We start from the raw sequence: 27,730 nt of genomic DNA on the forward strand, positions 1-27,730 counted from the left end.
ACCGTTACACTATAATTACGGTTGAGTTCGAATTTCGTGAAAATCGGAATGAGACTTTTGACAAAGTAGTATAATAGTATAATACGAAGGTTGTGGACCCTCTAGAGGTCACAATTTTTGTCCAATTGTGATGAAACTTAAAATATATGTTTATATCCAAAACATCCCGGTTCCTTTCGATATTGACGCATGTCGAACCGTAATATATTAGATTTTTTTTTAGTTTTTTCTCTGTCCATCGCTTGCAAACTGTATGCGTATCTTGCATGGCAACCGCTAGTTTTAATCATAAATTAATAACAATATTGCTAGTTAAATAGATAGACAAGTACGAATATTTGAAACTCTGGCTGACTGGAGTATAGCTGTTCAACAGAAGAAAGATTTCTTGTTAAGATGTTTTGTTATCTTTCCCCCTTCAAGTTGTATTTCAATAAACAGAAGTGATTCTTACCCCCTAGAGATATCGTTATAAATGGCCAATTCTCTCCCAGGGTTTTTATCTGTGGCGCCATCATTGTAGGAGTCCAGATTTTGGTGAGCCCCAGGGCAGCTATTCTCGACCAACCGACATCTGCACCGTTGCCTGGCAATTTATTTGAATCCTACCCAATAATTTTAAGCCAGTTTGTGTTTGAAAGGATGTGTAGGCTAATTCCAGGGAGGCAGATACTCTCGGACAAGGGTTCTTTTAGTGTGCTTACCAATATTTTAAACGGGTGAACCTCAGTTTTTCCTTCTCTCCTATCAAATAAGCTACACTTTCGAAGGTCTGATTACGTCGCAATTCAACACACACTGCCTCGATCATTGGGACTGAAAGAACTGTGACACGACTGAACTCAGTTTCACACGATTGCCATTTTGTCAATTCGGAAGGCACATGGCTCACAATAGAGTATCTCCTTTATAACTTATACAGGCATGGCCACACAGGTAATTGGGAATAGCGTAAACTTTAAGGAACGTGTCGACAACTCACATAAGAAAACGCAATGTTTGTATTTCTAAGAAAAGGTACCACAAAGCCACACACACAGGACCTGTGGTTTCCACACAGTTGTAACAGTTTCTTTGGTTATCTCCAGACAGAATTAAACCCATTTATATATTTATATCACTAAAATCGGACTAGTTTCGCGTCTTTACAGGATTAGAGTACGAAATATGGTTTGACGTCGTACATTTCTGCATAATGATGACGTTGACATACGGACTAAGACCAGTAATTATTTCCCCTTAGTGCGAGTTATATATAGACAATTTTTCTCTTAATTTTTTTCTCCCCTCTTCCTGCATTTTTTGGTTGACTCTTTGGTCTAGAATTAGAAAAGAGGGAACAAATTTGCAATTTCATAGCAGTTTTGGGTAATACTGATGATATTACAGCGGAGGGATAGGGGGTATAAAGTGTCTTTCTGCAGAGCAATTATTGTGTCGGAAGTGAGATTTTCACGCCAGTCGACATCAAATCCCCGTAGCAAAAAATCTAAATGGCAAACCACCTACAAAATTATGATGAGGAGATTGCCAAATGTGATCTCCATTGTGCCTATAAAGATTGGAACTAACGGAATGTTGAGCAAAAAGCTACAGCTAACACCGGAATCGAACTCGTGACCCCCTGGTCAGTGAGCGGGTTCCTTACTCATTAATCACTGAGAATACTTAACACAACAAAATACATTGCATTCAAATAATAAAACTATTACTATATGTCCGCTTATTTTTAACTTAAATTTTAAAACATCGAAAAGAGTTTCTGAAAATGGAGGACATAACCTTGTAATTTTGGTGCTTTGAAAAAAAAAACCCCAAAAAAACCACAAGTTCTACAACAGATGTTGTAACATCCGTCATGTGAAATTGATTGAACACAGAGTTTCTGAAAATGGAGGACACTATAACCTTGGAATTTTGGGGTGATTTTTTTTTAAACTTGAAACTAAAAACACAAGTTCTACAACAAATGTTGTAACATCCGACATGTGATATGAGGATAGCGAAGTTGATAAATTCAACAAGTTTTATACAATCTTAGCAATGCCCAAAACAAAATACAAATTCAAAGGTGCATTTTCATCAGATTAACATATTTAGCCTTCTTTAAGGTGGGCAACTGTTGTTCTAGTATTGATAGGCAACATTGAAATGTTCGCCCACGGTACAACTTGCCTTTATCCCGATTGCTAGGCACCGAATCGTGAAATATAACACACAAATCTTAAACCAGAATACAGAATACAACTAGGCCAGGTTTCTGTACAGAGACTGAGTTCCACCATGTCCGGGTTGTTTTTTTATTGTTGTTTCAGCAAGATGAAGTCGGAATCCAAGTCAATACTCTAACACGTCTTCAACAAGTTTCCACAAAGAAGTTACAGTTAATGCCCGCTTGTTTTAAACATTGAACAGATTGGAGAGGAATTTTAGTACTGATGCGATAGGTTCGATGTCAATAAAACTCCATGTAAACGGCGGCTTTGTGGCCGAGCAGCAGAAGTGGTCATTGGTCAACGGGGGCATTGCATGCACTCCAGCCCTGCCCACAGATCAACGCGTGGAATTCTGTGAAGATAATTGTGTAAATTTTGCGCCCAATGTTTGGACATTTCACGCGAAATCACACTTTCTAAATCCCGTAGTTTGACGGTTTCTTTGCTTTGTTTTACTTCAGTTGTTCGACAAATAACAAGAGCAAATGTTCCGATCGTCTGGAAGCACGAGCGAAATGACCTAGAAAAAAAAAGATGAAATAAGAACAGACCATTGAATATTATCTGGACAATGGAGAGAGTTGGTGGTTTAACCTGGACTACACCTCCCATCATTAGACTACCAGTACGATTCAAGAGGAGAAGTCCCAAACTATCGCCGTCACTCAATCAAAGCTTGCCTGGCAAGCTTTGCTATAAATAACCGTCTTTCTTCAATGGGTATCATTTTACGTATGGGTATTCATACTATAGACTTAATATAACGTGACACTCACGTTCTGGCTTTACCTCGCCACTAAATGGATATTGAAAGAGTGCATAAAACTGTGTGTTGGACTTGAGTAAGAGCAGTACGGGTGGAGCCAGATCAATGTTTATGATTGATTGTACAGGACTTATTATATATCCACGAAGTTTTAGTATAACCTGACTTTACTTGATGTAGGTGTACACTACTTACACCAAGTTTGTGCTAGTGGTATATCAGCTGAAGACACGAATGTACAAAGGAGTACTTATAGTGTCCTTATTCATAGCCCTTAACTTTAACACAGGGGCATGTAAACAGGGTTGTGCGACCGTCTATGGTCCCTGTCCAGGGAACAGACCACGGATACCGGCCGAGGAGGGATGTTGTCCGGCTCGAGTCGGAGAAGCGTGTGGAGTGGACGTAGGGGTATTCTGTGACGGGGAACTAGGTTATAAATGTGTAGCGGAAAACGGACGAGACGGTCAGGGCATATGCCAAGGTAGGTGGTCTTTTAATTGGAAGTATACATACATTGAACATAATAGAATCATATTGATACAGTAAACACGGCTACTGTATTCATCAAAGGTTATCGGGGGTCAAAGTATATTCCAAAACCCTGATTAATAAGCATGCCTCGAGACTTGTTGAGATTTATAAACAGAAAGAATAAATACAACTCGTGCTTAAACGAACATAAAGAATTAAAAGTTTTCTTTTGTTTGCTCGGAAAACAGCGAACACTTCTTTTGTCCTACTAAAAAAGGATGAATGACGAAAGGTAACAAATTCTGTTAACAATTTGCTTTTTAACTCTCAATTACCTTTCAATTTTAACTTATCTTTCCTCTGGTTGTGTTTCCTAGTTATTTAAGGAACCTGTGTTTATCAATCGATTGGGACGACAAGCAATGTCGCGTTGGTCTTAAAAGTTTTAAAGTATAAATCCATTTTGTTTGAAATAATCACGATAAACATAACGAAAATGTTTAAAGAAATATGTTGATAAAGCTCTGGTTTTATTAGAATAAAATACAAAAGAAAGGCGATCTTCTTAAATACATGGGAAGTGGTATTACGTGTTCTAGAAGGTGAAAACATACCCTATACGACTCCCACCGTTTTTTGTCACTAATTGTATAGTAAATAAAACTGTACCGATTTCTTGTATTTTTCGGAAGACATCAGTATGCATAATGATCTTCGAATTCTTTTTATCATACTGTATTCTGAATTCTATTTGTCATAACGTCATTCGAATTCTACTGTCGTTTGAGTTCTATTTGTCATAACGTTATTCGAGTTCAATTTGCTACACTATCATTCGATTTCTATTTGTCATGCTGCCATTCGAATTCTGTTTGTCGTATCATCATTGGAATTCTATTTGTCACACAGTCATTCGAATTCTACGTGTTATATTGTTTTTAAAATTCTCTGTGTTAAGTGGTATGCCTAGGCATTTTAAAATGATCCTACGCCGACTTTTGAATAGCCATGGAATTTTAAACCAAAGTTCAGAATATCAACAACTGTTTGAATTTTCTTTTAAACCCCAACATGCCAAAATAAAGGTGACAGTTAATTTAACACCATACACAATCAAAATTATTTTGAATACTAATTATTCAAATTGGTCAAAATTCTAATCCTAGGTTTCTGTTAATTTCTTTCGGCGTGGTTCCCCTTGTCAGTGGTGCTGTCTAGTCGTTCGGATGGGACGAAAAACCGAGGCCCCGTGTACACATTAGTGTGTACGTAAAAGATACCTTGGTAGTTGGAATTCGACATACGAGCATGCCGTAGAGCCGCTGTCCGGGCAAAATTTCATTCATTAGCCAAGTCGGAGCAGAACAATAGGACTTTAAACCCCATTTCATTTCATCTTTTTCTTTCATGTCAGCCACGAAGGTCTCCTTTTTTTTACGCGTGCAAACGTGTTTTACATTATGCCTTTAATTGAGGGGTCAAGAATTTCGTTTTTTTTCCCTGAGAAGTAACTTTTTGGTAAACTGTGTAGATTTAATTTATTCTATTGCAAATAAATCTTCACTCTCTACTTATATCGTTAACGGAAGCTTGGTGTTTAAGATTAAATCTTGGATGCCATATTTTTCTTATTAACTGCACCAGGATATAAATTCGTGTGAAGACTCATTTTGAAAATAAACAGAAAGTCAGCTGTTTAGATTCGTCATAAACAAACGTGTTTTGTCTACGTTTTATGGTGTTTAGGCCGAATCTGACAGACAATGTGTCAGCCGTCATCGGATCTGTTGTAATATCCGTAAGATTCTCACACATCCTGTACGCCATTCTTTCATAAATTCAGGTCATTTTTTTTATTATAATAATTAGTGGGACAATTTGGGTTTAATCTATTTGATAAGGCCAACTTCAATGGGATCGGTTTCATGTGCTCGTACCCCTGGATCTTTCATAATATTTCCTCGTGCCCCATGTCTAAAATGACTTAAGGAAATAAATGAAATTATAATGATATGAAATACAAAGTACGTTTATTTATGCGTTGCATACATATAAATATACTGAATACATAAATAGTCTTTCAAATACAGCCGTACTTACACAGTAGGCCGATACAGTATTGATTTGACACCATATCTCGTAATTCCTGCTTTATGAACCTCTAGTTTAACTCGTGCGCTTTAGATTAAGTTGTATGGTTTCGACGCTATACTTGACACAGAGTAGGGCCGCCTGTCTAACCTTGTGGGTTTGCGCCGGATTCTCCGGTTTCCGCCTAATGCCAAAGACCCCAAAGGCGCAAATATTGCAAATGTTAGTCCCGAAATGACATATGTTGTGTTGAGTTGATTTTAACCCCCATCTTCTCCACCTCGCTATATCTATAGCCTAATTCATATCGATTGATGTATGAAGATAGTGATATATAGGTTTTATAGTAATTTGATTGACGTATATCGTGTCTTACACATTTCTTTTGTGTATAAAAGCCACAAAGAGAGAGGAGGGGAGAGAGGTGGGGTGGGGGGGGGTAGTACGGGGTGCTGGATTGACTGCGATATCATTCTTGTGGAAGCATACGGTAAACCACCAAAAGAAATAGACTGTTGATAGTAAAGTTTGTCAACTATGCCGAGGTTTCGGCCTATGTAAAACCATGTCCGGAAGCGAATAATTTTTTTTTTAAAAATGACAAATGTCCTGTTTCTTTTGTTCAGGGTAATGAGCTATGCATTTCCGCCGAAATGCTTAATGCAATCTCTTTGGATTATTGGTCAAGAGAACGTGAAAGATCAACTAAATAATAAATGTAATCTAATTGGGTTAAAAGTCTCCTCAACACAGTAATTGTTTACATGTGTCAAATATTTGAGGCGCCAAATTCGAATGAAAAGGCGTCTAGTCGTATGGATGGGACGAAAACTCGGGGCCGTCCGTGTATACATTGGCATTCACGTAAAAGAAACCACAACAATTAGAATTCGATGTAGTGTAGGCGGAAAGACCGAAGTCCCTACAAAATTTTCTTTCCTAGCACACTTCATGGACGTATGCTAGTCTACAGGTTGGTTTATTTGACCTATTAGAAATTATAAGTCTTTTTTTAAAACATACATTATGCAAGAGCTAAATCTGCCTATTACAGGTCTTTCTTTAGGCCTGAAATGTTATCTAAATTATTAATTAGACATTAATTAACTTATCCAAACCATAATCAACTCTCAATGCCATCGCTAGCCTGCGATGTTTATTGGATTAGGTTCCGATTTGCTGCTCGACTTCATTCATAATTAAATCAAAAAATGGATAATCGAGGCTATTGTTTTTTTATCCCTCCGAATTTAGTAATTATGATCGAAGCTAGCCCCAATATTCAATCGATAAAATCTCGGTTCGGAGTGGATCAATTTGACTGAAATTTTCAGCAAATTCCCTTTACATTATCTAGTTTTTAACTATTATAGTGAGAACTGCCAACTCTTTATCTAATCTCCCATAATGTATCTTTAAGTGTTAATTTTAACAACAAGTCTATCTTTATGACACTAATACTCCAACTGTATATAACGTCCATCGTTCACGGCCTATATTTTCGTTTGTTCTTTACATATTGGGCTTACAGTGTTAGTGTTAAATCCAATATTTGGTTAATAAAAGATTTCCCCCTGCTGCACCTGAACAAAACAAAGCCATGAATTGACGCCGTGGAGAAAAATACCAAGCGATATAATTGAGAGAACACGGCTGGGATTTAAATTGTGTCAAACTTGTCCACATGACGTGTTGACTTCTGCCACACATTTGATGTTTGTAAACCTTTTTATTTTCTAATCTAATCGATTTGAATACAGAGTAAAACTAATTGAATTTATATGTAAATAGTTTTAACATGATTTACATATTGTTTAAAATCTTACTTTTCTGCAGATGAGGACAGGGATACATCATGCTCTAGGAGGGACATTTTGCCCGGACAGCGATTTTTGTTCCATCCGAAATACTAGACGTTTTTCATTGCCCGGCCCTCAGTCCTGACAAGGGTAAACCTTTTCGCCGTTCGCGTTCTCTTTTTCTTTCCTTGTAGACATTTCCTTGGTCACCGGTATTTACAGTTCCTGGCCGGAACTTGACGAAAGCCAGATGGAAACGAGGAGCTAAATCTAATTCTTAAGGCCAACTCAAGGGCATGTGATTATTGGTGAGATTGCAGGTTAGGGTAAGCGTTGGGGCTAGGTCAGGGGTTAGGGTTAGGGTTGGGATTAGCGCTAGCCCTGCTTACATCTCGTGACCTTCAATCAAACTTGAAGTTGGCCTTATGAAATAGACCTAACCGGGTTGTTACGTCATTTTTCACAAGGATGCTGTATTTAACCTTCATTTAATTTTTCCTAGTGGTTTTCCGACACCGTTATTCCAAAGTCGAACAGTCGAAATACAGGCCATGTGCAACTTATCACGACTGACATTCAGTATTTTGTTAAAAAGAAAATATCATTTTGGCAGCATAACTCACTCCGTCAAACTCATTTATTGCCGCGTCATTCTGCGCACAATGCACTGCGGAACGTTTTCCCATCTTTAGACATACCTAATTCACCCTTTTCTTGCAATTAAACGCGGCGCGTACGAAATAACGACGTAGAGAATATTTAATTTTCAAACTCAACTCTTTTCCAGCAGTATTTCGTATTTTGGAGACACGTACCGGATTTTTTAATCATTCTATTTTCAGTTCAAAGTTAACTGCATTTTAACTTTAAAGTTAAATTTATATTTTAAATCAAGATATCAGCTTTAAACAAAAGAAAATCAACAGAAGAGAAAGACAGGGGTGTTGACATAGAGACAAATAGTAAACATGACATGACAGACGACCGACGTGGTTATCAGTGTAAAATACAGATTGATTGTAAATATTTAACAACATCATTATATATAATCGCCATATTGTCTTAATCTGCATGTCGTCTGCTCGTGGCCATCTTGGATTTCTATATATACCGGTATATAAAACTAATATTAATCGTAAGATGTTCCTTGTTCTTGATGTCGACGATATAATCGCTTTGAAAGTCTTAAAATAGTTAAAATCTGTGCAATCGTCTGATTGTTTAAATGAACATGTCGTCTGCTCGTGTCCATCTTTGATTTCTGCATTATAAAACTATGAATCGTAAGGTGTCACTCGACGATATAATCGTGTTGAAAGTCTTAAAATAATTAAAATCGGTGTAATCGTCAGATTGTATAAATATACATGTCTATGAGTATCTTAGATCTCCGCATATAGCCTGGGTTTGTATAGTTTATTAAGTTAATATTAATAATAATGTTAAAAGATGTAATTCATGTAATCGTTTTAAAATAGTTAAAATCTGTTTGGTCTATAATCATCTGATTGTCTTGATAGGCATGCCGTGTTCTTGTGGCCATGTTGGATTTCTGCATGTATGAAGACTCCAAATTATAGGCCTAAGATTGTTAACAGGCCTTGATGTAATCGTATTGAAATCTTCAAATATGTATAATCAGCAGACTGTCATAATAATCATGCTGTCTGTCTTGTGGCCATGTTTGGGTTCAGCAATATTTATATGATAGGATCACACGTTTTTCATTTAAACACTTGTTAATAGGCTTCCATGTCGAAGATGTAATCGTTTTAAAACTTTTAAAATATTTAAAATCTCTATAATCCAGGATACAATGTCACACTTTTTATGCAGCTGCGACTTCTGCAAATAAAATGCAAAGCAAAAAGACGTCTTGACAGATCGCGACATTTTTTTTTCCATGTCATCGATGTTGTCTCGAATTAACCAGACTTAACACTTGACAATATTTGTTTTTGGTTGAGTTCACACCTTGAAGGTTGACAAAGGAATTTCTTTATATCGTCAGATATCAAAGGTATCGCAACTTGCAGCAGACGTAACGCTGGGGATGGCGGGAATGTTAGCTATATGATCTGAACTGTCTTGTGTTCATTGAATAAAATGCTTTACAAATCTTTATTTATACTCGTGTATGACGATTTATAAAGATAAGCCCGGTGGGAATGTTGGTCTTTGAAAAGCAGATTAAGAAACTTTATGATCTATATTCGGGTATCTTAGTTTTTATTTAAACTATTAGAAATTTTGGGGAACAATTATTTGGGAGCACGAACAAGTGTGCATAGATTAACCCCCCCCCCCTCCCGCATGTACAACTTTTGTATTTAAATAATTGTACTTGTGAATCTACTGGCAGCAAATCCCCCTCCCCACATTGTTACCTTCTAGTTATGCGTGGGATCGCACTTTTGACACTTGTATCGTGGACATATCTTAGTTTCTCCGCCATTATTAGATGTACTCTTTTTTTTAGATATCACTTTTTTTGTGGGGAAAGAGTGCAGCATATAAATATATCTATCATAATATAATCATTGTGGGTCCAATCCTAAGAAAGTGTGTGGCAATAACCATTGTAGTCTGCTACACCCGGTGGCGTTTCTCTGGAATCACCGTTTTCTTGTAAATGCCATTATCTGAAAACACCTTCCCCCAAAATAACAAACCGTTACACTGTTGAAAATAATACTTCAATAACCAACTAACGGAAACCATAAACGTACAAAAATATTTAGGTGTTTCATTTCATATTGAATTTTACTTAATGTTCCCTCAACAGCACGTGGGCGATCGTTTTGTAAATTTGAGAAAATAGGTTCTCAAGCCAGAGCTACCTTTCATCTTCGACCAGAGATCAACGAATACTATGATCATTGACTGCATAATGGCGTTTTAGTGTACATATACAAACTAAAATAACTTCTTCAAATATAGCGTGGGTGATGTATACATAAATCCAGCATTTATCTTATAAAAATGTCCTTATTAAAGCGGCGGTGTTTAGATATCGGGCAATTCTCTAAACGTATTGATGGGTGTTGCCTTAAAGACACTTAATACAAACTCGATCAAGAAGATGGGTGTATAAATCGAAGACCACCATGCAACCTTTCTGTTAAGTTCAGAAACAATGGAAATCTTACCTAGAAAACGATTTCATAAAACGCGAATTGCTATACTTGTGATGTGTCGAACCAATTCAAGATGTCCATCGGCAACCGCATACATGCATTTATAAAAACAATGCCACATTTTGCCCCACCTTTGGTAGAAAGCGTTGAACAAAAAAATTAGGGAAAGTTAGAGTCGGTCAGAAGGACGAGAATTAACATTAAAGTCCATGGGGAAATCAATGGTGACCTGGGCCAAATAGGGTTGATTTAGTATAATGGTTGCACTTCCGGTAGAAGCTTAAGGAGAGAGAGAGAGAGAGAGAGAGAGAGAGAGAGTTTAAAGTCCACTCGACACAAACTAGGTCATTTCGGGACAAACACATGGTTCAATTTTATTTCAAAAATTCGCTTGCGCGAAGGGGGCCTTTAGCAGTGGAAGGAAACCGGAGGACCCGGATAAAACACAACTCCTTGTCACGTACAACCGGGGAATCGAAACCACGCCAGTTGCCTCAATGACAGACGGTATGATACAGCGCACACGTGCTAACCGGTTGTCCATCTACCCCCTAAGGGGAAAATGAGAAAATAGTTTAATTTCTCACAGGAGTGTCTTGTAATATCTTATTTCAATCCTGTCGAAACTGAACTGTAATCGTGTCTTATATGCACACATCATGTAATACGTATGTCATGTAAAGACCAATCCTAAATATTATCACTTTAAATAGTGAAGGTTAAGTATATTAGTTTCTTTAGCTGTGTGAACTTCTAAAATAAATGAAAAGTGGTATCAGTTGTTCAAGAAGGAGTAAGCGTACCCTGTCTGCTGACGGTCGGATCTGGCCACATGTATAGTTGTCGTGATATCTATACACAATAATTCTGAAGTGTCTAATTCGTTGAAATTACCAAAAGTTTCTTAACCGGACCAACAACAAAATCATATCTTTCTGGCTGTCCCCTGACCATCAGCCATATAGCAACAGCCAAGGCCAAGGATAAAGAAGGGGAGGAAAGGAGATCTAACTTACGGTTATTTTTATTTCTATGGTCACGTTTGCATTGTCGGGTGTTCTTCGCCGGGCTTGAAAAAATCTCAAGATTCTGCTCTACCGACGCCGGGATTCGAACCCGGGACATTCTAGCCTATGACTCCAGCAACCTTACCACTCGGCCATCAGGGGAAGCGCCAGATAATTCAATAGCTTGAAATTAGCTACATAGATAATGATATTGTTATTATTACTCCCACGGTGTTACTATCTTTAACCCTGTTATTTTTACTCCCACGGTGTTACTATCTTTAACCCTTTAAACACTCGACATTGTTTATATCATCTTTCTTAAACTCCCTTTGCTTTCACACTGAAGTTAAAGAGACGGTACCTCAGTAAAGTGTTGAATTGGTGCATGTTATTGCGATTAATGATAATGCTAGATTCTCACTATCACGATTCATGCAACAATTGAAATGTTGTGATCGTGGTGATCCTATCAGGTCTTATCATATATTGAGGTCAGTCGTAGCAATCGTGTAGACCGTATCGCAACGTATCCGAAAGTATCTGTGCGTAGCAGATCGTGGACCCAATAAGGACAATCCTATCGTAACGCATCGCATGACAGTGGGAACCTAGCATTAGGCAAGCTATAATATATTACATTTTCATTTTTTGGCAAATTAGACGGAAATAGACCTATTTAACTATAATAGTTTTTAAAGACAAATGTACCACAAATTGGTCAAATTTACAAACGCACAATTTTATATGTTAAAATATTATCCATCTAGTTCAACATATTCAATCATCGGTTTTAATCAAAATGAAACTATTATTCTGCTTACAGATTGTAAATAAACGAGGTAGTGTCTCTTTAAAATTAATGTTTTTACTTACTTAAAGAAAAAAATCGTTTACAAGTCGATAAGATATCGATTTTTTTGTATGTATCTAAATCAAGCTTAACCTTACATTGTGATTAAGACAGCTTGTTCAAATTGGATCTCTTAGATATGTTTTGTTCTTTGTCTTTCCAAAAATAACACTTAGTAAATATTTTAGTTTTAATGTAGAAGGATTAACGATTCGTGTACAGTGTTAGTTTATATTGTATCTATATCGGGATTATTCTAATATTATTATTATTAACAAAACAATATCACTATACATTTAAAGATACGCCCATGCTCTTGTATCTTTAAACAACTAAACCGGAAGTCCATCCCTCGAGGACATTATTCTGTACGCATTCAAGGTTATGGAGCATGGGGCGAGACGTGAACATGGTTTACGAATATAAACGTATGTTAACTTATTATGTCCATATAGAAGTTAGAACCTAGCTTATCTGGTTTTACATATATCTCAGTTTTACACCTGTTATCACGCACTAGATACATGTATTTGTAGCAGAAGTCTGAAATTATCTTGATTCTGATTGGATGAAATTTATTATTTGTTGGAAAAAAACATCTCTCAAAGTTTAAAGTCGAAATTTTCAGTACCAAGGGCAATTCGTCGAATTCCAACTGTCATGAGTTCTTTTCCTTGTACACCAATGCTTGGAATGAGGCAATATTAGACCAGGGTATTCACGGGCTGGAATATCAGAAAAACGCGTTTGTGGTCGTCAAATTTTCTTGGGGGGGGGGGGGCTGCACGATAAGCTCCGCTCCTTCGCCTCTAGCAGAAAGTCCGCGTCACCGCCGTCGGTAACCCGAACTTTTTTCGGGCATTTCGGGTTCAGCCCTCTAACAGTCATCGAGCCCGCACGCCTATAGCTAGTTCCATACTCACTGATTCACGGTCGCTTCTAAAACAGGAAGTGTTTACCTTCAGATCATTTTACCTTTTGGAGGTTCGGGAATTTCCGGAGTCCACAATGGCCGCTTTATTTAAATGAGTATTTTGGGGAATACTAACCCTAGCTCTAACCCTTTTTAGAAGACTGAACCTGGACCCAATTTACCTTTTACCCTTCTAAAAAAAGGGTAAGGGTTACTATTCCCCAAAATACTCATTATATGAAGCGGTCATTGTGTACTCCGGAAATTCCCGAAACTCCCCAACCGGCCTATAATTAGGGCCTCCCTTACCTTTTACTGTACAATTAATCGAGGGCCTACGTATTTATAATTACACGTATTTGACCCTTGATTGACGTCATGATGTACGTCTTAGTCATAAACACTTGAAGGAATTTGATATTTGCATTTTCACTTCACCTTTTTTTTCTTTATTTAGTTGTATTCCATTATTTATATTGTCACGTTAGGTTTTTGGCCAAGTTGAGATTTCACACAGTGTCATTATGTTGGTTTTAACAAGTAATCGCCATGTTTTTCTTATTTTTATTATTGCTGCCATCTTGTAAACATTCTAATAATTGTTGTTTTGTAACAGCAAACGTTTCTCGAGTCCCCCCAACTCGATATGTGGCTGATTACTTAGAAAAAAGCTTGTATTTAGGTAGCCGTGTGTACGTTTCTATGTGAATGTAAACTGGTCTAATATGTTACGTATACATTGCACAATTTGGCACTAAGCACATATACACGCTACGTTCTGAAGGGTGTAGATTTTGTAATAAGTGTAATTCGTGTGTGAATTTTAAAACTTCTAATTTACCATTCGTTATACAAAGGAATGGTGTTTAACGTCTCATCAGTACGTTACTAAGGTCATTTTATACAGGAGCGGACTGGGCGTAGTTCTAGGGACAAGGGGGGTTAGGGCGCTAGAGAGTTTAGGGCCCATCGGCCCTGATTTGAAAAAAAATGACATACATTTTTCAAAATAAATGAAATTCATCTTCGCATCCACTGAAAAATATAATAGCCTAAATCCGAGGAGAAAATCGTCAATGAGTGGGACGCGGGAAATGTTAATCAAGTTACTTTTCGTCATGCCATACATTAGCTTCACGGCGATGGGGGCCCAGGGATTACAATTGCATTTGTTGTAAGACTCGAATTTGAGCAGTCGCAATTTTTCACAACATGAAAAAGTCATGGACTGTTGTTGCGAGATTTTTTCGCAGAAAAATCTATATATCTATATTTATTTACTTGCAAATTAATCGTTTCTGCCTTGTAAGCTTTCTTGTGTAAATTTTAAGCCTCTCATTTTTGAATGGACTCCGGAGTTTTACCGATGCTTTCTTTTAGTAAAAGAATTAAATAACTGTCAAAATTACATATATTATTTGTAAAGGGCATGGGTTTAAATAACATAAACTCTGCTATAAAATTTTCTATAATTTTCTGAATTAACTACATTTTTATAAACGAATAGCGAAACTTGGAGTTGAGAATGTTTATTAATTTGTAAATCTGGAAACCGTCTAATTTCTATAAAAAACCCCAACAAAACAGAGTTTTTTCAAAACATTTCTGCGACCTCTTTCGGCGAATAATTAGCTATGATATGTAAATATTTATCTGTAAAGGGCGTGGGTGTTGTAGTAGTTGAAGGGACTAATTGTTGACGTGTCGCCGTATGTACAAATAAAGTTCAAGACATTGCCTCACGCCATTACATTTCTTGTGCTGGTGTTTTGTGTACTGGACGAGAAAAATTATTTGGTTATAAGCGGTCAGCTGCAGGGTCAGTGGGTCGACAATCGTTGCCAAGATTGTGGTTTTCACGTCAAAATTTGTTTTGTTTTTCTTTTGTTCTGAATAATGAAATACTCTCATGGGAATGTTTTTGATCAACCTGATACAGTGCTAGTTATTTTCCAACCTCGTGGGTTTTCTCCGGGTCCTCCGGTTTCCTCCCACTGCTAAAGACCCCTATGCGCAAGCGAATTATTGAAATAAAATTAAACCATATGTTAGTCCCGAAATGACCTAGTTTGTGTCGAGTGGACGTTAAACCCCATTTCTCTCTCTCTCTCTCTCACGCTAGTTTTTTTTCTTCTTTTTCGTTTTTTTTTTTTTTTTTTTTTGTTTAAAAAAAATATTTTCTGGGAAACTCTCCAATTGCGTCGTATTTGTATTTCTATGTTTGGTTTACTTTATAATCTTATAAAACGATATCATACGTCATCAACAGCACGAATAACTATTGCACATCGATCCGTATCTGCTACAAGTCAAATCTGCAGCCTTTTCACCCTATGTCTAAATCAAGATTTTAAAGTGTTTTGAAGAAGATCGGCCTCTTTGATTTAGATCAGTGTTCAGTTTTGATGTGTTATTGTCTGCCCGCCTGTCTGTCTGTCTGTCCATCTGTCTGTCTGTCACACTTTTTGGACAACATTAACTCTCCTTCTAATTGAGCTAGAATGTTCAAACTTTTGCCAGGGGTTCGTTAACGTGCACGCGAATGAGTACACCGTGGTCCATTGTTTTTCGTACTATCTGAACGACTAGACACTTCTAATTGGCTGGCCAACCGCTCTGCACCACTTGGAAGGAGAAAGTGTTGTGAAAAATCCGATCGAAGAAATTTCACGGACAATACCGGTACCAATCTGATTAAAACACAGATCTAATTTTGTTTCGTTTTTTATAGTTCAAAATTTGGTTTTTACTTGTCTTTAGTGTAGGCCATCGAAAGGATAAAAAACGAAACGAAATATAGATCTATATTTTGATTAGATTGTACTGGTAATGAACCTGGGGACTTCTGGTCAGAGCTGATCCTCTAGTGTAAATGTACACAACATGCACGTGAAACAGAAATGAAAATCTGGCCTTAATTTAATTAGGTCAATAGTTTTATGATCGGAGAAGACTCTTCTCGTCACGATACATAACATCGACAGATTAATTCAAAATATGACATGATGAAGCTCTTTTTTCTACTAAATTGATCGAAAGACCGATATCTCTGAAGATTTGAACGATCGCAAAACAGTTTACTTAAGTTTTCAATAGGACAAAATGGTTACCGTCAGTGCCAACCACAGCTGATATTTTAAAATATCTAGAAGAAACTCTATATGTTGATGTGTGCGATATTCTATAAAGGGCGTGGGTACAACATCACGCGCGTAAATGGAGCTACCTGTCTTAAACCATCCGCGCTTCTAAACAAGGCGCCATTTTGTTTATGATAGGTGTAAATTTCTGTTATGACATATGCCAGATTTTGAACGTCCTTCAAAACGCTCATTTTAGAAGTTTTAAATTCTTTGTTAGCTGTAGTTTCGTGTCAATAAATGGTATGATGGAGGGTTTAGAGGAGTTGCCTTCATAAACCGGTAATCATGAACATAACACATATAATTTCAAAGAAATATAATCCACCCTACGCTTCTTATCACCAACTCATCAAGATTGATGGCGTCTGTGTTCTTTAAGTAGTTAGCGTGACACAATATAAAGTGTTTTAATACATAATACGAGGGCTTAGTAAAGATCACGTGACATGAACGGTAAATTCTGAGAGAATAATATCCATAAATAAGGTGCACGTCAATTAATTTACAATTAGGGAGTTAGTCTCGATCAACCAAGCTCAAATTATTTGTTATAGTCGAACAGTGACCAATTTTGACTGGAATGATGGGAACTATAATGGAGTTATAAATTTAGTTCGCTCATTTTGAGGCCAACATTTATTTTCGTTGAGAGAGAGAGAAAATGGGTTTAACGTCCACTCAACACAAACTATGTCATTTCCTGACTAATATTTGATTAATCTTTATTTCAACGATTCCCTTGCGCCCAGGAGTTTTTAGTAGTTGGAGACGACCGAAAGACCTGAAGAAAAACGAAGTGCTGAGACGAGTGACCATATCCCCCACAGGCGTTACACTTGAATTACAAGCCGTTTGAGGGGGGGGGGGGGATGGTCGAATGGTTGACACGCGCGCGCTGTATCATAGGTCTGTCATTGAGTCAACTGGCGGGGTTTCGATTCCCCGGTTGTACGTGACAAGGAGTAGGGTCGCCTGTCCAACCTCCTGGGTTTTCTCCGGGTCCACCGGTTTCCTCCCACTGTTAAAGACCCCTACGCGCAAGCGAATTATGGAAATAAAATTGAACCATATGTTAGTCCCGAAATGACCTAGTTTGTGTCGAGTGGACGTTAAACCCAATTGCTCTATCTCTCTCCTCTCTCTCTCTCTCTCTCTCTCTCGGACACGCACACACAAGCCGTTTGACTCGTTAGCCTACTCTATTTGGCTCCGGCGAAACAGCATTGGTTACGTATCTATTTAGTTCGCCGATTTTTATATGATACCTATTTTATAAAATATAATTGGTAGCATCTGGAGACAATTTGCAGTTTAGTTCGGAACGTCTACAAAAGCATGCTAAGCTGCACGACTATGCACCCAAATTTTATAATTGTTGAATCAGAAATACATGACATTAGGCCAGTATCCCAAGTGCACAGGCAAAATGATATATCGTTTTGAAGAAGTATAGAACAGCGCGGTTCAGATACTATGCCGGGTATTACGTTTCTGTTATAAAAATATCAATATTATATTCCTTGGAAACCTGTTGTGTTGAATACAGAGCTGATGATTCGAGGGTGACGCCCAGTACATATAATTTGATCACCGTTATTCGATATAAGGAGTAAATGTTTACATTTCTTCCATATATAAAAACACGTGCTTCGTTGTACTCATTACGATAGAGAAATGACGAAATTTGGGTTTAACGTCCACCCAATAGGTCAATTGCGGACTACGTTTCGCAATTATAGCAGGTGGTTTAATGGCGGGGGTGGGGGTGGTGTCCGTAAACGTGGGGGAAACATTAGCATTGGTCTGTAATGCATGTGTTCCCTCGGAAAAGATAATGGAAAGAATCTTACATTTCTGAAATGAAACGGCCTACTGAGCACGTGATTTTCCGATGTGGTTTCCCATTGTCAGTGGTTTAGGACGAAGGGCCTGGCAAGGACAGCTGCCTATAGTCGTTCGGATGGGACGAAAAACCGAGTTCTCGTGTACACATTGACGTGCACGTAAAAGATCCGTTGGCAGTTGGAATTCGATATAAGAGTAGACCGTAGCGCCGCTGTCCTCGCAAAATTTCCCTCATAGCCCATTGTATGGCGTAGGGGCAGGGGGGGGGGGCATTTATTTTCGGGCAATGAAAAATTCGCCGACCTTTTTTTTTCTATTAACGTTTAGAGAAAAAATATAACTAACTTATTTCTATGAGATCAAAACTGTCCGAAAAGTATTTTCTCGTCTTTTTCTTGTCCACTGCATGCCCGAAAATATACCCGAAGCTCTCTTATGATATGTATGCGCGAAAAAACGGTATTGATTTCGGGCAATTTTCTCTTATGCCCCCCTGAATTACTTTGAGCTCCTACGCCTATGGTTAAACCCCATTTCACTTCATTTCATGTCCGTCTGCTCTTTGTCGAATTCCAAATTGTCAAGTGTAAATTTACGCATACACATTAACGAGTACAGGACTGGAGCTCGGTTTTACGCCCCTTTAGCGCCAGGCCTTTGCACTAACGACATTTAAAAAACGAGCTCGAAAATCCCGAGGAACTTTCTCAGTCAATAGCGGGATCGAACACGGTACCTCCTGTTTAGTGAGCCACCGTCATTCTCACAGAGCCACCATGGCCCCCGGAGTATTACACAATGTCCTCATTGGCTGTATGTTAATTTGGTAATGTGATCAATAAGATCCTTGTTTGAAACAAGTTTTGGGGTAGAAAAAAGGCGTGTGCACAATAAACCATGACGTCAATATTTGATATCAGAAGGTAGGCCTGTTATATTAAGTAAAGATATTTGACCATATAGGCAGGTGTAAAATGGTCGACCATCTCGTATTATACTTCAATATAAAGCTAATCGCTGTTCAAATAAAACCGACAAAATATAAGTACACACGGCGAGCACCCTTGTACAACCATACAAATTAACATATTTCTATTAAAGGCCGTGACCCTTAACGTATAATATTATATTTCACACAACGTACCTAACAACCTACACTAGTATCTCTTCTTGTATACTCAAATGGGCGGATCACAGGATGGGGGATTTTTCGTCCCAGCTGAACAATTGTTTCTTGCAGGGCTCTCGCCATGCACGTAAATTATGTGTAAACGGGACCTCGGTTTATCGTCCCATCCGAACGACTATGTTTCCCTGGCCAGGCCCTCGTCATGCACGCAAATTTGTAAACGGGACCTCGGTTTATCGTCCCATCCGAACGACTATGTTTTCCCTGACCAGGCCCTCCGCCCTCTACTATTGGCAAGAGGAAACCCCACCGGAAAGCCAGAGTAACGTTCTCGACCAACACCAGGGACCTCCAGGTTAGCGAGCCTCCGCAATTACCCAATGAGCCACTACACTTCTCCAGGTAAAACGATTCCCACGTACGCCGTTCCCATTAACGGGACATTTTGTAAGAGTTAGACACAGAACTCGCCGTGCTTGCTATAATATTTCAAAAATAGAAAATGCTAAATGAATATAGTGAAAATTTGATTCAAATTACTTTATTGTGAACCAAGATATCAATGGTTGTAGTTTTGACCTGGGCTGACCAGTAAAATCAATTTGCATATATCCAATTTGCATATTGGTCAGTCAATCGAATTGCAGTATTTCTTAAAATTTCGATTGTATCTTAGTTTAAGTTTTCGTGAATAAGGGCCAAGATGTAACCACCGTTCTGGTCATTCAAGTCTTAACCTCGCTTCTCCATTTTAAAATTGATTCATTAAATGGCCGAACCATTGTAATCTACTTAAAATCGAGGCCATCCAATGACATCGAGAGTTGATTATGGTCTTGTCATGTTAATAAATGTCTAATTTATACAACATTTAATGCCTACGATAGGCAGATTTAGCTCTTACATAATGCTCATTGAACTCGTCTTTTTTCCGGCGTGGTCCCCCCTTGTCAGTGATGCAGGACGGAGGGCCTGACAAGGACAGCTGTCTAGTCGTTCCCGTTTACATATTGGGGTGTAGTGCACGTAAAAGATCTCTTGACAGTTGGAATTCGATATAAGAGTAGGCCGAAGTCCCGCTGTTCGGGCAAAATTTCCCTCATAGCACACTGTATGGTGTATACCTGTCTTCATTAACCCAGTTCGGAGCAGGAACAGTGGGACGTTAAACCCCATTTCATTTCATTTAACTCGTCTTATAGAATAAGTTCTCAATATCCCGGATCCGCACCGAATTCCTTTACTTTGTACCAAACCCTCCATTATGATGTAAAATACCCGTACTGAATATCTAACTTTACAACAGACCCCTACATTATGATATAAAATCCCACAGGTTATAATTTTTACGAGAAAATCATGGGACGAAGATAATAACATTCTCACATCTGTCATATAAGAAAACCATTGACACTTGAGTACAATGACTTATACAATAATATAATATTGTACGTTCTACTTGAAATACTCCATACGAAGAACTCTAATTCCTTCTTTTTATATGTAAAAAAAACTTAATCAAAAATAACACAAGAGCTTTGGTGATTATTGGTGTCTAACATGACAGCTTTCATAAAACGACCAATTTCTTTTTTTAAAATTTTCAAGTGTATTACACCGAATTTCCTTAATATAATCCCAGAAAAAATCATCCTTTATGTTATATAGAAATGGTTTGATCGTCATGAATTCATCTCCTTTTGCGATGTATTAAATATCAAATCATTTTCATTTATCATTATCATATACACACAAGTGTGCTCTTGCAAGATATACACTTCAAATACAAGAAGATTATCCCATATCAACCGCCCAAAATCTAGCTTTCATCATGTGTGACGTCACGGGTTTTGATTTAAAGGGATGAATTCGTAGAAATCGAACATCAACAATTAAAAGTTATTATTAAAACACTTTAATCAAAAGAGGCCACCGTAGCTCGGGGGGTATGGCATTGACTCTCGAGTCTGGAGCTCCAGTATGGCACTGGCTCACGAATCTTGAGCTCCAGTATCAGTATGGCACTGGCTCACGAATCTGGAGCTCCAGTATGGCATTGGCTCACGAATCTGGAGCTCCAGTATGACACAATCTGATTTTGAGCGAACAAGATTAAAAGAGAAATATCCACGTAATATCTTTGGACAAAATATAAAGTTGCATTCTGGTTTCTCATATTTCAGGTCCATACAAATTACGCAGAACTATCAACGAAGAAAGAAGATTATCCATAAAATGGCGAGCATTTGCGCCACCCAACTACAACATGGAGTACAGTTTATTACATAGATCTGATAATTATAGTACCAATTTATCGACGTGGAACGTTATTGAGGTAAAAAATACATATCTTTAAATAATAGTACCAATCTATCTACTCTCAGACGTTGGCTCGGTAATCTAGAGGTCCCGTGTTCGATCTCTGCGTTGACTTTTTTTCATACAACGAATAAGGCATTGGCTCGGTAACCTGGAGGTCTCGTGTTCGATCCTGGTCCTGGCCGAGAAAGGTCATCGGGATTTTCCGGCGTGGTTCCCCCTTGTCAGTGGTGCAGGACGGATGTGACGAAAACCCGAGGTTCCGCGAACACGTTGGTGTGCACGTAAAAGAACCCTTGGTAGTTGGAATTCGAAATAACAGTAGGCCGTAGTGTCGCTGTCCGAGCAAAAATTCTCTCATAACACACTGGCGTTTCAACAGAATTTGATATTTCGTTATCAAGGTTATGAACACAAATCCATAAATTAAGTGTTATATTTAACCATTGAGCTAAAATACTCGTCTTTATATTGTTTACATTTTCCACAAATAGATATACTAAAGTAAAATTCCAAATCAACCCCAGACCGGAATTGTTAAGAACTACTGTAATATAATAAATCCCATATTGAGATATCAGTTTTCAGGGAAAAACAAAAAGAAATAGACTAGACTATGTTTTCAGTGAGACTAATTTGCATATATTCATTGAAATTTCTAAATCCCCGATGTGTTATTATTTGCAAGAATTTTGATGATTGAAATTGTGTTTTCATACATTTCTAATTAAATCCAACAAACAAAATGAAAGTAGTGTGAAAATATCGATACGGGTACGCACAATTTTGTATTGGGATTATTGATCAATATGTCGAATTTGTTGACAGCCCTAAAATATACATGTATGTTTATTAAAATGAAAGTAATTCTGGAATTATGATTATGTTTTGATTTTCATAGAAAATATGAAATTGTAACTTTAAATAATAATATTTTGAAATCTATCACAGTGTGGTGATGAACCTGAATATACACTAACCAGTTTAAAACCAGCCACATGGTATTTTATACGAATTGGTATCTGGAGTATACCATTTCACCCAGACAATCGAACTTATAGCAACATCACAGAAACATTGATGATAAAAACCAAAGGTGGGTCTAATATAAATTTACGACTGGCTATTCTTGCAAGTATCGTAGTAAACACTTGTCTGTTAAGCAACACCCACGAACGAACGAATTAATGTAAATGTGGCTCGGGGAGTTACTGACTAGGATTTCCCGGGTTCGATCCCAGTGTTGGCCGGGAAGGTTCTCTGGTATTTTCCAGTCTGGTTCCCCCAAGTCTATCAGAATGATTGGCCTACGCATGAAACGACCCTTGGCAGTTGGAATTCGAAATAAGAGTAGGACAAAAACGCCGCTGTCCGGGCAAAATTCCCCCATAGCATAGCACACTGCATTACATTGGGTCTGTCTGGGCTGGTGCAGACTGTAAAAAGGCAGGGTAAGCTTACTCTTCCGGACACCTGTTACCACTGTTTGTCGTGTATTTTGTACACGAGGAGCAGTTCATTTGCTGATTACACTATTTAGCTCGAATACATTATTTTGCCAATAACGTTTTTTAGGACTTCGAATTCTGTCTTATGGTTTGGATTGTTCGTATTTGGTTTTATTTTATTGTAAACAGGCTGATAATGTTGTAGATGTAGAATATTGTTTATAATGTTGTTGTGTGTTTATATTTTACATGTAGAATATTGTTTATAATGTTGTTGTGTTTATATTTTAGATGTAGAATATTGTTTATAATGTCGCCGCGTGTTTATATTTTAGATGTAGAATATTGTTTATAATGTTGTTGTGTTTATATTTTAGATGTAGAATATTGTTTATAATGTTGTTGTGTATTTATATTTTAGATGTAGAATATTGTGAACATGTGGGTAAAAAGTATGAAGTTGGTGAAGTATTTAATCATAATAATGAAGACCGATGTACGTGTTTGAATACTGGAGAACTGGTCTGTACGAGTCTATGTCCCAACATCTCTAATCAAGCATGTGAAATACTCCCAGGTAGATTCGATTGTCTTGAAGGGGATTGTGAAACAATCCAAGGTAACGTTACTATTAACATTTCTGAAAGGTTTTATTTTAATATTTTTTTCAAATTAAGATATCTTATATCTGTTCTTTCCGAAACCTAGTCCATGTTAAAGATACTAGTCAATTTAGGAACTTTGACCTCAAAGTGACCGATATTGATTGCAGTCCTCTTTAACCATCTTTAACCACCCATGGTGCACTATAATTGGTCGTTTAGCGCAGTAGAGGGTTGAGGTTTTCAGTATTCCTCATAACACTTGCTTCCAGAGTATGTAGTCTACCAAAATCGAAAGGTACCGAAATGATCATTGGAATATAGATTAACTTTTTATACGTCCACTTTTTAATAGCGGCCATAATAATCCGTATATCTTTTTGAATTTACATTAGTTCTATATACTATTGAAAGGAGAAATCCTACTTTTGGTGAAAACATCCAGATTATTCCCCTTTATTGCGAAATCTTGTTAGCACCTTAAATACTTCAATTCTGATCATACCGTTCAACACCTTATTGGTTTTCAAATCAATTTTATTTTTAATGACTTTCAGTAATCAATCACAGAGTTATTCCCCTTTGTTACGAATTAGCTCCTTCAGCTGAGATCATATCTTTCTGAAATTTTAATTGCTTATCTATCTTATTGAATTTCAATGAGTTTTGATAAGAACTTATTTTGATAAGCACACTATTGAAATGTTTATGAGTTGTAAGATTGTTTGAACGACCCGGTTGCGTGTTTGGCACTTTTTTCTATTGTTATAATTTCATGATACCATTATATTTATTTCAGCTAACTGTTCTATAAATGGTAGTGTATATATACACGGTGAGGTATTTGAACAAGGTTGTACAGAATGTCAATGTAATAATGGTAATGCCACGTGTATTGTACCATCTAACTGTGTTGCTATGGAACCAACTGAAGCTTGTCCAAGACCTCAATCACATAAAATAGAGGGCGACTGTTGTCCCACTTGGACTTGTGGTACGTACATCTGTATTAGATTTAAAATCGTCGATCCCAGTTAGTGCGAGGTATTGCCACTGCAGTCACGACACGATACGTATTGCGATTCAGGTGCTACTATACGATTCGTATCACACTGGGTCGATATTTCTTTTGGCGATTCAACTTTAATAGTATTGTACCTTTCAGGAGATTTAAAATCCCTCAAATTGCCTATTGTTATGTGGTAATTGATTGGTTGTTAAATCGTTTGTTAAAGATACATTATGGGAGATTAGATAAAGAGCTGGCAGTTCTCACTATAATAGTTAAAAACTAGATAATGTAAAGGGTATTTGCTAAAGATTTCAGTCAAATTGATCCACTCTGAACCGAGAATTTAGCGATTGAATTTTCGGCCTAGCTCCAATCATCATTACTAAAGTCGGTACGATAACAAACATAGTCTCGATTATCAATTTCATGATTTAATTATAAATGGAAGTTGAGCAGCAAATCGGATCCTAATCCAGTAAATATCACAGGTTAGCGATGACATCGAGAGTTGATTGTGGTCTGGATACGTTAATTACTGTCTAATTAATAATTTAGATGACATTTCAGGCCTAAAGAAAGACCTGCAATAAGCAGATTTAGCTCTTGCATAATGTATGTTTAACCAATAGTAATTTGACACAGAAAATGTTTAGGTCAGCAAGGCTTATGTTGAGGTTTCTAAGCAAAGTGGGTTCAAAAATTGCCATCAAAAATGATTTTGAATGATTTTTATATATTAAAGGTCCATCACAACCAACATCATGTACATATAAGGGTAAAGAGTACAGCCAGGGTTATGATTGGTTGGATGAAGAAACATGTGAACAATGTCAGTGTGAAAGTGGGGAGGTGGCCTGTTATTATTTCTGTGAAGAACCCGTGTTACCAGAAGATTGTCCACGTCCACATCGTAGACGTGCCCCTAATGGCTGCTGTGAAATTTACGAATGTCTACAACCGGGTACGCAAAGAAAACATTTTGTACAAATCTTAATTTTACAGGGGAGATTCGGCTACTATATTCTCAAGTCAAAACTAGTTCTCCTATTACGCAAGGTAGGGTAAATATATATGATGGAGGGGAGGGGGGCGATATGTTTAAATGACTTAAATTTATATTAAGCTTTGGGACTATAGTTGGGGTGGGGCTTGGGGGTGATTTAAATTAACGTCCTACTGTTCTGCTCCGACTGGGCTAATGAAAACGGGCATATGCCATACAGTGTGCTATGGGGGAAACTTTCCCCGGACAGCGGCACTATGTCCTACTCTTATATCGAATTCCAACTGCCAAGGGATCTTTAACGTGCACGCCAATGGATACACGGGACCTCGGTCCTGCACAACTGCCGATGAACTTTCTCGCCCAATGCAGGGATCGAACACGCGACCTCCAGACTAGCGAGCCAGCGTCTTACCCACTTAGCCACCGTGGCTATATTATAAAGGTGATGATTTATATGATTTGATCTATGTGTATATGTTTATTTACAGTTGATATATGTGTATATGCTAACGGTACATTTCACCAAGGTGAATTCTTAACTGGTAATCAATGTGAACTGTGTGTATGTAGTCTCAACAACACAGTAGAATGTTCACCAAGATGTAGAGAGGTTCACCTTCCATTACCAACCGTTGTCTGTCCTAAACCACATATTAGACGGTATGACTGCTGTGATACACTCTTCTGTTATGAACCAGAGATAGGTAATAACAGTTAAACTTCATTATCTCGAAATCGGTAATAGCGAGACCCGATTATGTCGATACGAGACTCTTAATTCGTTTATCTAGCATATGAGCTCTAGATATTTACAAGGAGGGGTGGTAGAATGGCGGATGTGGTTAAATGTTAGTGCTGCTGTTAATAGTTGTAAAAAATCAGATATTGTTAGAAGTTTAACGGAAAATATAATGGCGGCTAGCCCTGCACGTTTTGGTCATACGATATTAACTGATATGGTTATTTAGTCCAGAGATAACAGTGTTGAAATTTACATGAACTTATCACAGGAGAAGTTATAAGGGGTTTAGCATCTGACTTTTCCGCTCCAACCTGGTAAATGAGATCGGAACAGCATGCAGTGTAATTTCAGGCGGCGTTTCTGTCTGCTCTTTCATCCAACTGTCATTGTTTGTTTTACGTGCACGCCACTTTTTCATACCATCCGAACGTCTGAGCTGTTTGTCTTACAAGGCCCCCATCCTCCTAACTGACAAGGGGAAGACTACTCCCGGGACCTCCTGGTTAGTGAGGCATCACCATACTCTCTGAGTCTTAGGAAATAAGTTCTTTATATTATTACTGTAGTCTGGGTCGTAGAAAACTTCTGTAGACTTCTGTAGATTCACACATTATTTTCTAGATATCATCACTGCCATTAAAAAAAAATATTTTCTAGATATCATCACCGCCATTAAACAAATTATTTTCCAGATATCATCACCGCCATTAAGAACATCTACGCTTCTTCATATGGACCTAATTCCGTAACCATGAGCTTTAAAGCCAAAAAAATCGAAGAAACCCAGGAAGAGAAGGAAGGACACTTGACTGATTATCAGATTCATTATGCCGATGCCGAGGAAGCCAGCGTACCTAGCAACTGGAAGACGATAAACGTTCGTTTAACGCCTGCGATAGGTCAAGCAGAAGAGCCCATTAGACCATCGCGGTTGCTACAGACAACTGGGTCTTTCCTGGTAGGAGATCGAGCCTATATAACTATATCCAACCTCCGTGCTAATACAACCTATTATTTTACTATACTACCATATATACGTCAACCCAGTAAACCACATGATGCTGAAGTAACTCAACATACAACCTTACCTACTACTATCATTGGTCTTTTAGCTGTTAAAACACTCGCTACAAGTAAGTCGTACTATTGTCACCTCGAACTAACTACATTTGTTCTTGTCGGTGGGGTTGGATGGCCAAATGGTTAGCACGTGCGCTCTGTGTCATAA

At 37.8% G+C, this 27,730-nt stretch overlaps 1 protein-coding gene across 1 annotated transcript; it reads left to right on the forward strand.

Annotated features, from left to right (window-relative positions):
* Window positions 1–2,672: 2,672 nt before the first annotated feature.
* Window positions 2,673–27,251, forward strand: LOC126821587 (cysteine-rich motor neuron 1 protein). The gene is made up of 8 exons (XM_050550040.2): window positions 2,673–3,466; window positions 21,557–21,708; window positions 22,644–22,788; window positions 23,562–23,759; window positions 24,542–24,736; window positions 25,497–25,715; window positions 26,249–26,464; window positions 27,160–27,251. The coding sequence occupies exons 1-8, from the start codon at window positions 3,217–3,219 to the stop codon at window positions 27,249–27,251; spliced, it is 1,467 nt and encodes a 488-aa protein (XP_050405997.1). The 5' UTR covers window positions 2,673–3,216.
* The last annotated feature ends 479 nt before the right edge of the window (window positions 27,252–27,730 follow it).

The sequence above is a fragment of the Patella vulgata genome, chromosome 5 (assembly GCF_932274485.2).
Source record: "Patella vulgata chromosome 5, xgPatVulg1.2, whole genome shotgun sequence".
NCBI classification, from domain to species: domain Eukaryota; kingdom Metazoa; phylum Mollusca; class Gastropoda; family Patellidae; genus Patella; species Patella vulgata.